The sequence below is a fragment of the Phacochoerus africanus genome, chromosome 11 (genome assembly GCF_016906955.1).
Source record: "Phacochoerus africanus isolate WHEZ1 chromosome 11, ROS_Pafr_v1, whole genome shotgun sequence".
NCBI classification, from domain to species: Eukaryota; Metazoa; Chordata; class Mammalia; order Artiodactyla; family Suidae; genus Phacochoerus; species Phacochoerus africanus.
This window is the reverse complement of record NC_062554.1, coordinates 30713560-30730423: the sequence shown is the minus strand read 5'-3', so window position 1 is coordinate 30730423 and position 16864 is coordinate 30713560. Positions and strand designations below refer to the sequence as shown.

The window sequence follows — 16864 nt, the reverse complement described above, 5'->3', positions numbered from 1 at the left end:
AAAAACTGACAAAAGACCTCAAGATTGTGATAGAACAAGAAAAACATTACAAAATCAGAGAGGACATAAGAAAGAAGAAGAACAAGAGTAAAAGAAGTGAAAGGAAATGAAAGGGGACCTACTCTCCTAGGAGGGAGCTGGAAAGAGGAACAGCTCCTCTACCCCAGGGAAGTTCCCCCACCAGCAATGAGACCAGCCAAAAATGGAGGACGAACTCTAGATAAATGGTCTGAAGCAGTTAAGAAGGAGACAGTCCTCCACAAACGGTTAGTGCTACAGGAAATGGGCAACCATAGGCAGGTTTTGTCAGGTGTTGGGAACTAAAACTTTGGCCCTAGAGATCAGACCCAAAGAGGGAGTTGGGGGGCTGGTTAAGTGGGAAAAAAAAAACTCTGAATGAATGTTTTGTTTGTGCATATGCTCAGTAGTGGGCATATATATACATACATATATATATATATATATATATACACACACACACACCACATTAACAAACTGAAAAATAAAAACCATATGGTCATCTCGAGGATGCAGAAAAAGCTTTTGAAAAAGTCAACACCCATTCCTGATAAAAACTCTCCAGAGAGTGGGCTAAAAGGGGAACAACCTCAATATAATAACAGTCATTTATGACAAACCCACAGCTGACATCATTCTCAATGGTGAAAAACTTAAAGTATTTCCACTAAGATCAGGAACAAGAAAAGGATGTCCTCTTTTACCAATGTTATTCAACACAGTCTTGGAAGTCCTAGCCATGGGAATCAGAAAAGAAAAAGAAATTAAAGGAATCCAAATTGGAAAAGAAGTAAAACTACCATTATTTTCAGATAACATGATTCTATAACTAGAAAATCCTAAAGACACTACCAGAAAACTATTAGAGCTCATCAATGAATTTGATAAAGATGCAGGATACAAAATTAATACACAGAAATCGACTGCATTTCTGTATACTAATAATGAAAGATCAGAAAATTAGAGAAATAATCCCATTCACCATTGCATCAAAAAGAATAAAATTCCTAGGGATAAACCTACCTAAAGAGAACTGTACTCTGAAAACTATAAGACTCTGATGAAAGAAATAAAAGAAGACACAAACAGATGGAAAAATATGTCATGCTCTTCAATTGGAAGAATCAATAAGGTCAAAATGACAATGCTACCTAAGGCACTTTACAAATTCAGTGCAATCTCTATCAAATTACCAATGACATTCTTTACAGAACTAGGATAAAATATTTTAAAATTTGTATGGAAACAAAAAGACCTCAAATAGCCAAAACAATATTGAAAAGAAAAAAAATGGAACTGGAGGAACCAGGCTCCCTGACTTCAGACTCTACTACAAAGCTACAGTCAACAAGACAGTATGGTACTGACACAAAAACAGAAATATAGATCAACAGAACAGGTTAGAAAGCTCAGAAATAAACCCAAACACCTATGTCAATTAACCTATGACAAAGGAGGCAAGAACATACAGTGGAGGAAAGATAGTCTCTTCAATAAATGATGCTGAGAAAACTGGATAACTGCATGTAAGAGAGAATGAAATTAGAACATTGTCTAACACTATACACAAAAATAAACTCAAAATGGATTAAAGACCTAAATGAGGAGTTCCCTTCGTGGCTCAGTGGGTAACAAACCCGACTAGGATCCATGAGGATATGGGTTCAATTCCTGGCCTTGCTCAATGGTTAAGGATCCAGCACTGCCATGAGCTATGGTGTAGGTAACAGACATGGCTTGGATCTGGCATTGCTATGGCTATGACGTAGGCCAGCAGCTGTAGCCCCTAGCCTGAGAACTTCCATATGTCCAGGTGTGGCCCTAAAAAAGCAAAAAAAAAAAAAGTAAATGTAAGGCTAGACAGTATAAAACTCCTAGAGGAATTCATAGGCACAATGGCACAATACTCTTTGACATAAATCACAGCAACTTCTCGGTTGATCCACCTCCTAGAATAAAGACATTAAAGACACAAATAAACCAACTAGGCCTAATTAAACTCAAAAGCTTCTGCACAGCAAAGGAAATCATGAAAAAAATGAAAAGACAACACACAGAATGGGAGAAAATTTTTACAAATGACTCAACTGCACCACTATGTGCACTGCAGTATTATTCACAATCGCCAAGACATGGAAACAACCCAAGTGTACATCGACAGATTAATGGATTAAGAAGATGTGGTACATATACACAATGGAATACTACTCAGCCAGAAAAAATAACAAAATAATGGCTTTTGCAGCAATACGGATGTAACTAGAGATTCTCGTACTAAGTGAAGTAAGTCAGAAAGATAAAGACAAATACCACATGATATCACTTATATGCAGAATCTAAAATATGGCAAAAACGATTCTATCTACAAAACAGAAACAGATCATGGACACAGAGAGCAGACTTGTGGTTGGGAGGAGGGAGGCGGGGAGTGGGATGGATGGGGAGTTTGGGGTTGGTAGATGCAAACTGTTAACATTTGGAATGGATAAACAATGGGGTCTTACTGTATAGCACAGGGAACTATGTTCAAACTCTTGAGTTAGAACATGATGGAAGACAGTATAAAAAAAGAAAAGAATGTTCATATATGTATGACTGGGTCACTTTGCTGTGGAGCAGAAATGGAAGGAACATTGTAAATCAACTATACTTTAATAATTTTTTTTTTATAAAAAAAGAAGAAACTAAGACCATGAATTTACAGGTGCTAAGGCCGTACTGAACAACACATAGCTAATTATCTGGTCTCAAGTAGAGGTTTTCTTCTTAATTCCTCTACTTGTCTTTCTTTGGGAATGAAAAAAATACCAGATAAATCTAACTACCATGTGATTTGTCCACTGGGTGTTACAAAGTTATAACAATAGTAAAGTAGTTTCTCCTTTTCTTGATAGAACAGTTGTATTTTATTGAAAAAAAATCAATATAATAGAGGATATGGAATGAAAATTAGTGTTGAAAGAATCACAAAAATATTTGCAGGATTTTATCACTCTCTGGCTAGTTTTGGGGGCCTTTACTTAGTTTAAGTTTGTAGGTCAAGATGTGAGAGTGTAAATCCTAAATTTTTTTTCTAGTTCCACACACTATTTATAACATTGAGTCTCTTCTGTATGGCATACTATTTCTCCAGAAGCAGATGAAAATCTAGAGGAAACCTATACTTTCTTGGAAAGGAGAAATTAATTTCACTAATTAGACTCTCTATATTTTGTATTTTCTTTTTAAATTTTTTTAATGTACAGTTGATATACAATGTTCCTTCAATTTCTGCTATACAGCAAGTGTACAGTAATATATATACACATTCTCTTTTTTCATACTATCATTTTCAATGTCTTCCTTTACACTGATCCCCTTCTTTATACCACCAAATACCCCCCTATTTCACTGTCATGTTATGTCAACAAAACTTTGTTATACATCCTCATTCTGTTATGGTCAAAATCATAGTCCACTATAATATCTTATTCTTAAATGCCTTCAATTGTGATTTCTGTCTCAATCATTACTAAAATTGATTTTTAAAGATCTCAGAATCAAAAGGTCTTTTCTGAGATTTACAGCATTTGACAGTAGTGACAGTTCCCACTTTAAAGCTCTGAATGCCAGTTGTATTTTATTTTATTGATTTCTTCTGTATCTCTCAGATCATTCATTTCTTGCCTTTTCACTAACTCCTTTCTTTCTACCTTTCACAATCTTTCTATCAGAGAAATGTATATATTCCTAAAATTAACCCTTAATCCTCTCCCCAGTATAATTTCTACATATGAAACATCCCTGTAGTTTCATCGAGTCTCTCAATATGTCTTCAGACAATTCTTGCCTGCCATTCTTGAGCATCAACTGCTATTTTTAAATGTCAGGTATTTTCTTCTGAAAGTCAAAATAAAATTAGCTCACCTGAAATTACTTTATCCTCCCAGATATTTGCTTCTCTCCGCTGTACGACTTTATTATGTAATAGCATTATGAATTATTCAACTGAATTGATCAAAGCTCATTATCTTGACGTCATTCTTGCTGTTTAATTTCTTTTTACATTTGCTTCTATTCAGTCATTTGCAAGTTTTCATTTATTTTATTTTACTTATATAGACTTTAAGTCCTTTTTGCCTAGATTACTGAAGTGACCTCTTAGTTTGACTTTCCCTACAGAGTTCTCTTGTATACATATTCACAGAATAACCTGGTATTTTCTGCCCTCTGTACAGTTATCGCGTAAGTTACAAACTTCTGTTCAAATATGGTTAACCATCAGGGATTTATGCAGGGAAAATATGGTCAGAATTGTGTTTTATATGGAGCATTTCAGAAAAACAATACAAAGGGATTTTAGTGGGATTGGGATATGGTGGAGAAGGGAGATGTAGAAAAGGTGGGAAGGAATTCCAAGTAGCAGCTTTTCCTGGTAGGTCAGGGTGAGATACTCATTACGGATTCCCTGGCATCTGGAACAATGTTCAAAATAGATCAGAGATTGGGTAAATTTTCTTTTTCTTTTCTTAATTATTTTTTATTTTTTAGAGTTTTTTCTACTATAGTTGATTTACATTGTTCTGTCAGGTTCTGCTGTACAGCAAAGTGAACCAGTCATATATAAATAATGAATTTAAAAAACCCTTCAGATATGCTGAACAAAGAAAAATGCATGGTTAAGTACAGTATAGTGTAGAACAAGGTGGATTACAAGTATGAAGTTTAAAGTATGGTTTGAACTGGAGCTGCTGTTTTATTATTTACTAGCTTTGTGACTTTGGAAAAGAAAACTCACATTCTTGAGCTTCACTTTTTTTCATTTATAAATTAGATCAAACAACAACACTAACAAAAAATAAAAATAGAACTCCCCTCATAAGGTTGATATGATGATTAAAGAGGGTGATGATGCATAAAATGTATTTTAACAGTTTGCCTGGCTTTTAAGTATCCATTAGCTATTTCTGCTTACTCTTGTGTTCATGTTATTAAATTTATGTATATACATACATACATGTATATACATACATATGCAAAACACATCTATACATCCATATCTATGTACGTAGGTATCTAGCCACCTATCTATCCTTAAACATGAAGAGTAACAATAGATGAAAAGGACAATCAAGGTACAAGAACTCCAGACTGGGTAATACATATTCACACAGACTTAGCCCTCAAAAAAAGGTTTTATGGAATAAAATAATTTTAGAAAAGACATATTTCATACCTGCTCCTTTGTTCATACTTGTTGCTTTATATTAGCATCCTTCTATTCAACAGGATTATATAATATCCTGGAATGGAACTGCTATTTTATAAAGTAAACCTGGCATTAGTAGTGGGATATAAAATTTCATTGTACTTTTATGCCTTGGAATGTTTTTGTGATGAGGATACTAAGGGATACCAAAGTCTCTAAAGATACTCTGCTACGTATTAGGAAAAATGAATTAGGTAACTGGGCTTACACATTAAAGTTCAGAGGATTTATATACTCCCTGACTCTAGTCTTTCTGGGTTTCTTCACCCAATGTAAGAAATCTTTCTGCATTTCTAAAAACTAGAATCAAATATCATATATCACTTATATATGGAATTTAAGAAAAATGATATAAGGAACTTATTTATAAAACAGAAACAAACTCATAGATTTCAAAACGTATCTTATGGTTAACATAGGTTAACCACTGGGGAGAGGGAGGAATTGGGAGGATGGGAATAACATATACACACTACCGTATAACGTAAGTGACTAAGGAGAGCTTACTGTGTAGCACAAGAAAATCTACTCAGTAGTTTGTAATAACGTATATGGGAAAAAAGGATGGATATATTTATATATATAACTGATTCACTTTTCTGTATACCTGAAACTAATACAACATTGTAAGTCAAAAATACCGCAATAATTTAAAAAAAAAAGAACGAAAGGAAAAAATATACTAGAAGCAGAGCACTGGGATCAGTAAAAGGAGCACTTATACCCTGGGTCAAGCCATTTCACTAGAGGTCATCTGTCACATATGGTCAGAGTGATGCATCATTTCCATAAATAAGTATGTGTTTAGGTGAAACAATAAATATAATTCTTGCAAATTTATGAGGAGAATTAAAAATTAAGGTTGTGGCACAGCAGAAACAAATCTGAATAGGATCCATGAGGATGCAGTTTGATCCCTGGCCTTGCTCAGTGGGTCAGTGATCCAGCATTGCTGTGAGCTATGGTGTAGGTTGTAGACACAGCTCAGATCCTGAATTGATGTGGCTGTGGCTCAGGCTGGCAGCTACAGCTCTGATTCGACCCCTAGCCTGGGAATTTCCATATGCCACAGGTGCAGCCCTAAAAAGTAAAAAAAAAAAAAAAAAAAAAAAAAAATTAAGGATTTGAGGACAATAGGCCACAGATTTCTACTTTGATTCACTCATTATAAATTGCTTATTGTAATAAATTACATTATTCCTTCAAAGCATAAAATAAAGTATTTTTAATTAAAACATCTCTGTGAGCTCAAAGAATTAATACTATAGTTTGTCAAGGATACTATATCTATTATGATCAGAATAATTGTCGTTTTAAAAGAAAACTTAAACCATGGTCTTTCAGTGATGATTTTATAAAGGAAAGACAGTGGTGTTTTGTTTATAAAAGACAAAATTATGAACTAATATTAATTTCTTTTGTAATAAAATCAGATAGTTTTACAACTAGTAAAATATCCATGTCAGCATGACTCATCCAGATTAATATTCAAATGATTTAATAAAGTTATTATGGATAAAACCTCATAGACTAATAGGATAAAGCTTTGACTATACTGTAAAGCTAGCAATTATTCTAATAATTTTATTAGATGTTAAATGCTATTAAAATGTGGTTTTAAAGTCCAAGGTCAATTTTAATTTAGGAGAAAAAGTTAAGGAAAAGCAAGAGAAGTAATTTTTGAGATTCATATGAAAATGAAAGTTAAATGGATTAAATATAAAGTCTATTTAAAAAATCACATAATCTCTCAAAGAGTTAAGGAGGTTATTTTAATCAACTGCTTTAATGAAAACTAATGGAATATTCTGGATCTAAATCATCTAAATGCCCTAAAAAGCAATATGTTTGAATTTAGATATGAACTATCAATTTACTATATAGCATATAAAGATATTTTTGAAGCAAGAGACAGTATGAGGAGATTTTATTCTTGATTCATTTTATGTTTGACTTGCTGGTATGAATTATTTCTAAAAATTCAAACTTTGGAGAGACTGTTATCATCCTGGGATTTCTGAAGGATGTCTGAGAAGTGTGTAGTGTCACATTATCAATTCCTAATTCTCATCAGCATAGTAATACGTTAATAGAGTGACAAAGTTTTATATGGTGTATTCTTGCCTGTCAATGAAGAAAAATCACTGTACTCGGTGAGGAAATTATCCTCATGATGAACATAAGCTACAGGAATAAAACATACTTTGTCAAAAATAATCTTATTGATAAACAGTAACAATCATCACTAGCAATAATACTCCAACATTTTTAAATTTATGTCTTTCTTTCTGATCTTAAAAAGCAGTTCACAGACATGACTTTTCCACCTCATTAATTTTTACTATACCCTTATGAGATATATATTTATTAATGCTAAAGTACATTATTAATATTAACTAAGCTGAGCCATGTTTATAAATATTCATTTAGGGAGAACTTAAAATGAAAGATCCTCATGGGTAGACATTTAGACACATAAGGGGTGGGTTAAAAGTAGCAGCAGCTGCTCAAATCCATTAGCTGCTCAAATCAAAATTTAAAAAAAAATTATAAATGAAGTGAATAGCTTCATGATTAAATTCTAGTTACATTTTAAAAATTGGTGTAGTTTTATGTCAGGCTAATTAAACTTGCTATTGAGTTGATAGAGGGATGTTAAAAATCTCTCTATAAAGCCTCAAATGAGAAATTTCTATGAGAATTAAATGTCAGGAAAAGATTTCCTTCTCTTAAGGAACTTGGAGGAAATTAGAATCTTTTATTTTTTGTTGCTATATATATATATATTTAGCAACAAGAGCTAGGATGATATTTTTAGCGCTTTTATACATATATACAACTGAACCATTTTACTGCACATCTGTAATTAACGCAACATTGTAAATCAACTATATTTCAATAAAATTAAAAAAAATAGAACCCTTTAAATATTTGTATTTCTTCTTTTGCTCTGACCATTGGGAGTCCCAAGGAAATATTTTTATCTTGATCATGATAATTATGAGACGTTACGACAAACTATTTTGACCTCTTGATGAAATGTACTATTTTTCCCGGTGCTGTATTTACTAATTTACATAATTATCTTTTATAGAACATGATTTTATACAGTAAGTCAAATAAATTACCTCTGGAATGAGGCTGAGATAAAATGTATTAGTAAATTAAAATAATTATTATATGATTATACATTTGTTCTTTTGTATTTGTTGAGTGACAAGTGAACAGGAATAAAACTTTAGAGAAACCAAATGTGTTTTACACTTAACTCTGCCACACATTAGATAATACGTTTTATTATTGCTACATAACTAGGCAGAAGTGCCAAGAGTCACTTCCTTATCATCATTCTCTTCAAAAGCCAAGAGCTATGATGATATTTTCAGCTTGTGCAGTAGCCACAGTCATCTTTGTCCTGTCTCAAGTTATTAGAAAATTTAGTTTTCCAGGTCCTAACTATAGATTGTGCAATAGATTTTAAACACTAAGAGAAAAAGTTATACTGGAATAGAAAATATGATAATAAAAAAATTCTGTAGTAAAACTACTATAAATCCCTAAGTTCCAGATCAAAAAGGAGATCTAACATTCCTTAAACTCTTAAACTTCTGTAAGGAAAATTAGCAAGTGGTTCATGAATGAAATTTGAAATGCAGAATGATTATGTACTTGTTTTTAACTTAGCATTTACTTTGTTATTCACATAGATATTAAGACATTGATTACAGAATGGTGATTGATGAAGCAAACATATAAAGAATTTCAAAGATTATAATATAATTATAGATTGAGAGGAATTAAAATATCATTGAGTATATCATAAAGCAAATACAACACATATATAAACTAGGAAAAGACTGAGTATTATTAGAGTAAAATAAGAGATATCATCTATAAAATAGGTTTACATTTAACAATTCATATGTTGGTTATGAGGATGAAATAAGTTAACATATTTTAAAATACTAGAACACTGCCTCAGAAGTAAACACTCAATAAATGTTACCAATATAAACTTGCTACCTTAAAAACATTTCGTGGCTTTGGCGGGGGAGGGGAGGGGGGGGAGGGGAGGGAGGGAGGGAGGGAGGGAGGGAGTGGAAGGGAGGGAGGGATGGAGGCGGGAGGGAGGGATGGGAAGGAAGGAAGGAAGGAAGGAAGGAAGCAGGAAGGAAGGGAAGGAGAAGGAAGGAAGGAAGGAGAAGGGGAAGGAAGGGAAGGGAAGGAAGGGAAGGAAGGGAAGGGAAGGGAAGGAAGGAAGGAAGGGAAGGGGGAGGCTTTCTTTTCTTTCTTTCTTTCTTTCTTTCTTTCTTTCTTTCTTTCTTTCTTTCTTTCTTTCTTTCTCCTTTTTTTTTAACTAAACTAGTTTAGCAATAATATCATCCTCCTCACTACTAGAAGTTATTTGGATCAATCTTATATGCACCTCTAGCACATAGATTTTAGTCTCTATAACATTATGCATTACAGTCAATGAAAAGTAGCTGAATCTATGCTTGACTGGGGTTGGGTACGAGTTCAAGATATTATTGGAGGAGTTCCCGTCGTGGCGCAGTGGTTAACGAATCCAACTAGGAACCATGAGGTTGCGGGTTCGGTCCCTGCCCTTGCTCAGTGGGTTAAAGATCCGGCGTTGCCATGAGCTGTGGTGTCAGTTGCAGAGGCGGCTGGGATCCCGCGTTGCTGTGGCTCTGGCGTAGGCCGGTGGCTACAGCTCCGATTCAACCCCTAGCCTGGGAACCTCCATATGCCGCGGGAGTGGCCCAAGAAATAGCAACAACGACAACAAAAAAAAGACAAAAAAAAAGATATTATTGGAGGAAAACCAGAATATTTTAAAATCGATTTCTGGTTAATAAGAAGACAAAAAACTAATATTCAGGGAATCCTAACAGTCAAATTGTGACAAATTATATATGTGTATAGATAAGTTAAATCTGCAAAATCTCATGCAATTCTAATGATACTCAAAATTGGAAAGTAATTTGATGTGTGTGACTATAACATATATATATAATTTTATACAAAAGGAAGATGATTCTAATAAGATATGTTTAAATTTGATTATTTTTAATAAGTATGGAATTATTAGTTTGTGAATGTGTTGATTCCTCATTTAAATACGTACCTATTTATAAAACACAGCTTAGTACTTTTCTCTATGAATATAATTAGGGGAGACTCTGATATGTATTAACATTGTGCAATAAGTCATAAAATCACATCGTTTTAAGCAGTTATGCCATATTTCAAAAGATGAAAGCTATGCAAAAAGCTACAAAGTTTAATTTTTAAATTTTAAGAAATTTTTAATTTGTTTGCCTTTTTCTAGGGCCACACCTGTGGCATATGGAAGTTCCCAGGCTATGGGCTGAATTGGGGCTGCAGCTGTTGCCCTACCCACAGCCACAGAAACTCCAGATCAAAGCTGTGTTTGCAACCTACACCACAGCTTGTGGCAATGCCAGATCCTTACCCCACTGAGCGAGGCCAGGGATTGAACCTGCATTCTCATGGATACTAGTCGGTTTTGTAACCCACTGAGTCACAACAGGAACTCCTACAAAGTTATATTGATATAACAAACATAATGCTCAAACTATAAAAGAGGCCAAGTCTGTCAACAGTCTCACTTTGAAAAGAGCAATCAAAATTCAGTTGTTTGATAACTCAGAAATTACTCTGAATTGGGTAATATAATCCTCACATCTATTTGATTTTTAGATCACGATAGCGCTATGCAATGTAGAAAACCATAAGTGTGGAGTTTCCGTCGTGGTGCAGTGGTTAACGAATCTGACTAGGAACCGTGAGATTGCGGGTTCGGTCCCTGCCCTTGCTCAGTGGGTTAACGATCCGGCGTTGCTGTGAGCTGTGGTGTAGGTTGCAGAGGCGGCTCGGATCCTGCATTGCTGTGGCTCTGGTGTAGGCCGGTGGCTACAGCTCCGATTCGACCCCTAGCCTGGGAACCTCCATGTGCCGCAGGAGTGGCCCAAAGAAATAGCAAAAAGACAAAAAAAAAAAAAAGAAAACCATAAGTGATAAAATTATTGTGTAATACATGATAAAATTAAGGTATAAAGGTAAAATATTAATAAAATATAATTATTGTAAAGAGTTTATAAGCTTATAATCATTTTGATAATCTGTAATTTGGAAATGACACTTAAAACATTTAACAGATTTGTATTAGATTTAAATATTTAATTTAATAGGTTTTAGTAATTAAACTTACTAAATATATTAGTTTCAAAATATTACTTGTGTAATAAATATTTAAATTTTTACTTAAATACTGGCAAATGAACACAGAGGATTAATTATTTGTTTTAAAATGTGTAAAAAGTAATCAGAGTTCCTGTACCCACAAAAGCCCTTTGGATATTAAACATTCTATCAACAAATAGCTCACTCTCCATCTATCCATGAAGCTGGTGTTAGAAAACCACGATGTAAGGGAAAGTTGCCACTAAGTTTTGTTTTGTTTTGTTCATTTCTTTAGCTTTTTAGGGCTGCACTGCAGCATGTAAAAGTTCCCAGGCTAAGGGTCGAATTAGAGCTATAGCTGCTGGTCTACGCCACAGCCACAGCAACACAGGATCCGAGTTACGTCTGCAACCTACACCACAGCTCACAGCAACACCAAATCCTTAACCCACTGAGTGAGGCCAGGGATTGAACCTGCATCCTCATGGATAAAAGTTGGGTTCTTTACTGCTGAGCCACAAAGGGAATTCCTGCCACTAAGTTTTTAATCTTTCCTTACATGTTTATCTTCTCACTTCCTTTCTGAAGCCTCTTTTCTTTTTGCCATCTAACTCTCTGCCTTATTTTCTTCCCCTAATCACAAAACTACCTTGACCCCTAGACGCCTATAGCACACGTGCTCACACCCAGGTACACTAGAAAGCAACTGACAGAGTCTTCATCTTTTTTCTCTACACCTGTATTTGCATTTTCTCCAAATATTATCTAGAAAAAAGGTAGAACTAAACCTAATGGATTTGATTTTTACATCATCAGCATAGATATAATCATATTTAGGTGGAGTAATTTTGAGGCAGAAATGGCCTTCTCTGTGTAAGTGAGTGATTGCTTCGTTTTGTCTTAGACACGTGTATGGCCTGGAGAACACTGCAAAGAGTCAGTGAGGCGGGACTGGTGAGAAGTAGAGTAATAAGATACTACCGATGATTACATATGACGGTCCACCCATACATTTAAGTTAAAATAAAGGAAATATTCCTCTAAACTAAGTTCAGGACAGCTTGATGCTGAATAAGTAAAATAGGAGGGTAGGTGGGCTGATTGAGAGCCAGAGCTTTACTTGCCTAGTCATTGAACTGTACATGCTGGTAGTAACTTGCTTATACTAGGTGCAGTTGAGTATTTGATAGATATGACTGGTCTTTGCAAAAATCCTAGGAAGGCACAGCCATATAGATACCTGGGATCTTCCAGTAAATAGATTTCTGCTCTGAAGCATGTAGAAAACTTTGAATATATTGCTACCACTGCTGATTTGGGAGGAAAACAATTAATACACCGGCTATTGAGAATTGATGTACCTGTATCAGACAGTATGTATAAACCAAAAAGAAAGATATAAGCCACTAATGTTAGAACATTGTGTTCTCTGGATTTGCTATATTTCTGTCAAAAATACTGCTCTATTGAATAGAGGAACAATTAGGAAGTTGTTTATTTGGTATGTTAGGATATTTTTTAGTGTATACACTGAAAAGTTGAAAAGTATCAGGTTCTGTGATGTACCACATAATATTTTCTAAAACAAAAAGAGTGTATTTAGGCTAATGTCTTGATATATTTGCTGTGTGTAAAGTACCTGTCTGAAATCAACCAATTCTATTTGAAAATATAGAATTTTGTTTTTTCTTCTACCTACCTCAACGTTCTCCAAACTGAATCTATTTATCATTTCTTTATTCTTTCTTTTTCTCCTTCACACTCATATAATAGGGTGTCTAGTTCTTGGTTAATTAGACGTAATATGTGAAGATTATATATAGAGAAAAATCAATTATTTCACTCTTCAGGGTGTAATTTTAACTTAAAAATCATTTTGTGACAAATTATGTAGCCATTATAGTTACACATGAATTATTAACACAAAGATCCCTGGCCCTCCTATTTTTTTAGAGATGATAATCCTCAACAATTTAAATTCAAGTAGGATTACTTACTAAGAAATAATACAAAGGTTTTTTCACTCAGTTGCCTATCCTCATCATAAATGTAAGAGTTTCAAGAATTTTAAGAAATCTATACATTTAGTTAATTAGATATATGACCTATTTTAGAAAATATATATATTCTAGTACATACGAATGATTTTGTGTGGTGTCTTTTTTTCTAATAAAAAAATTGGGACACTTGGTAGCACTGCTATAGACAGAATCTGAAATACTAGCATTTCAGAGGCATTTTTTTGGTTATCTGATTATAAGCAGAATTTTTAGAATATACAATCTTATGTCCAGAATAATGTATAGCAAATAGTGACTATAATAGACAGTAGCAAAACAAAAGCAGATAAGCAGATATTTTAAAAGCAGACAAAGAATTAAAAATCTATTTTTTACTGGATTTCAAAAGATATTTGAATTCTAAAACTTTCTCTACTTTTATGAGCAGGGTTTTTAACTTCCCAGACTACTATTCATTTGAAAGGGGCAAACATTTCAGGCAATTTGAAAATAGAAAGAAACACAATTGTTTGCATAGTTCTAATCCTTACCAGTTTATTCCACTATATTTAAATTTGAAGTCATGAGCTATTGACTAAATGTTCAAGATATATATAAACACTATATATGTATATGTGGAAAAAGCAATACTTTACTCACAGGCAAACTGAAGAATAGCTTCTCTGCTAAGAACACTTCCAAATGTGTTGGCTGCTAAACATTGATAATGACCAGAATCCTTTGCTTCACTTGGATTGCTTATAATGAAGGTCCCATCTATCAAACTGTAGCGATAGTCACTTTCCAAATCTATTTCTGTTCCATTTCGGAGCCATCTTAGGAAAAATCAGAAAACATATATGTAAAAATTACTTGAGTTATTATAATACTCCCTGTGAATGTCAGAATCTCACTGAAAGGACTTTTTAAGACTTAAGAAAATGATTAATGGTGAATTTCTACCTGTAATTGGGAACTGGGTTGCCACGCGCTTCACAATTCAGTGCCACTTTCTTTTCATCAGAATCAGTTGGGAAAATTATATCATCTGGTTCTTGAACAAACACTGGCCCATAGTCCACACTTTCTGTAAGGACCAAGAGAACACACTTTAAAATTTCTCAAAATATCAAAACTTTTTCTCCATTTTATTCCTAGTCAAAATTCTTGCTCTTTCCTTGTGTTACCAAAGTAAGGTACAGTTAGCAAATTACATTGTTTTAGTAAATTGCAGAGACCTAAATACATTTTTTATGTAATTGACCAGGAATTATTTTTAAAATATATGAAATGAAAAAACGCACATGTTAAACATTGGTGTTATACATTTTAAAATACATATATGTGAATTCGTTGAAAGCAGAGCTAAGGAGAATAATATTAAACAAAAACATTATTTTAAAAAACCCAAAAGTTTGTAAATCTCTTAGAATGTTAAAAATAATATACATCAAAGGAAAAGTCATGAACTAATATTGTGTAATTACTTGGGTACTAAAAAAAAAGAAAATGTTGGTCCTCATGCATTCTTCATATATTTCTTCACTCATTCAGTCAAGCACTATTTACTGCCTAATGATGCTGGAGTGTAAGGGGGAAATGATGTAAGGCAAATGAACATATTCTCGTAGAATAAATGAGATATGTCCTCAAAAAAAAGTTAAATAATTGAATAAAGATTTCAAATTGTATACAATGAAATGTTTACCAGTAGGTAGGTAAAGTAAATAAGGAAATTAGAAGGGAAGAAGCAGAAAAGGGAGGGCAGAGAGGAAGGGCACTTAAACTTACAAAGTGCCTGCTATTGTGCCACATACTATATTCTACCTCAGACACTTCTATGTTAAAGATAATTTAATTAGTCCACACTCAGAGAAATTCTATTATAAAGGTAATTTTAAACTAAAGAGTAGCTCATGGAATAGAGAAATAAAAATGGACCACGAATGTCACCTTGAACTTAACAAGTTTTAGGATAATTTGGCTGAAAAAAACAATGAGTAAATATGCTGGGGAGGGGGTAGTAAAGTCACATCAGCCTGTAGGAGAGTAAGAATGTAAGCAATTATAAGCATATCTAGGTTCAACAGCATCTGAATGGTGAATTTAAGAAAAAAGTAAAACTTCTTTTTCATTAATCATAAATTTGGTTACATGATAACTTTAGACTAATATTTTCAACATTGCCACAAATGACGTTTAAGGATATTCTTTGTTGTGAAGACTTCCTGTGCATTGTAAGATGATCACCATCACCTCTGGCAGGACGCCTCCCTCCCCTAAGTGTGATAATCAAAAATGTTTCCAGACATCATTAGATGTCCCCTGGTGTCAAAATCACTCTCACTGAAAACTACTGCCTTAGAAAAAGGAAGACAAAAGATTTTAGGAAAGATCTATTTCCAAAGTCTGTACTAAAAAATTGGGGGTTTACATCCTCTATAGATAAACCACAAGAAAGCATCAGAAAAAAAAAAAAATACAAGTAATGAATGTCCCAGGAGACTCAAGCTTTAAAAAATTATTACTGAAAAAGTCACACCCCTCCATATTTAGAATAATGGGTTTAGAGTAAATCGATTTGCTTTCTTTAAAAGGACTAGATGACTATTCTCTTTTGGACAAAGAAAAAGATAGTATCCTAAACATTCTTTCAATAAAACTGAGCACTCACAATGGCCAGGTACTAACAAGTATTTTGAGTCCTAAATAACATAGCAGAGTTCTTTTTCCTTAGCTACTACAACAACAAAAATATTACATGAAAATTACTAAAATGTATTATTCTATACCAAGTTATATTGCTGTTACTTAAACTTATTTTTAAAAAAGGCAAGAAAATAAATGAATTGATAAATAACTAAAGGAAATTATTGTCAAAATATTGCCCTGCATGTTGTTGCATCATAATGAATTTTTGAAAAATTGAAAAAGCACATGAAACCTTGTTAAAACCGCAATTAGAGGGGGCAGGTGGATCAAGACGGCAGAAGAGTAAGATGTCGCGCTTACCTTCTCCCAACAACACATCAAAAAAACACATCTACATGTAAAATGACTCACACAGAACATCTATTGAATGCTGGCAGAAGAACTGAAACCTCCAAAAAAGGGAAGAAACTCTTGACATAACTGGGTAGAACAAAAGAAAAACAGAGAGAGAGAGACAAGGGATCAGGAAGAGACTAGCATTTCTGAGAGGGAGCTGTGAAGGAGAAAAGGAACACACACCCTGGGAGGCCACCTAACTGACGGGGAGATCAGCCTAGACCAAGGGACCTCAAAGTCACTGAGAAAAGCGCAGCAGCTGGACTGAGGACGGCAAAGTAGAGGGAGAGGCGAACAGCAACAGATCATCTGCATCACCTGAGACACCGTAGCCTGAGACGCT

At 33.9% G+C, this 16864-nt stretch overlaps 1 protein-coding gene across 1 annotated transcript in view; it reads right to left on the bottom strand.

Moving 5' to 3' along the window:
* The window catches only part of CNTN5 (contactin 5), a 435777-nt gene that overhangs the window by 403783 nt on the left and 15130 nt on the right, over positions 1-16864 (bottom strand). Inside the window, exons 3-4 of the mRNA XM_047754347.1 lie at positions 14437-14560; positions 14134-14309 (exon numbers count right to left, since the gene is read on the bottom strand). Coding sequence (XP_047610303.1) covers positions 14134-14309; positions 14437-14560 — 300 coding nt within the window. The remainder of the gene's footprint in view (positions 1-14133; positions 14310-14436; positions 14561-16864) is intronic.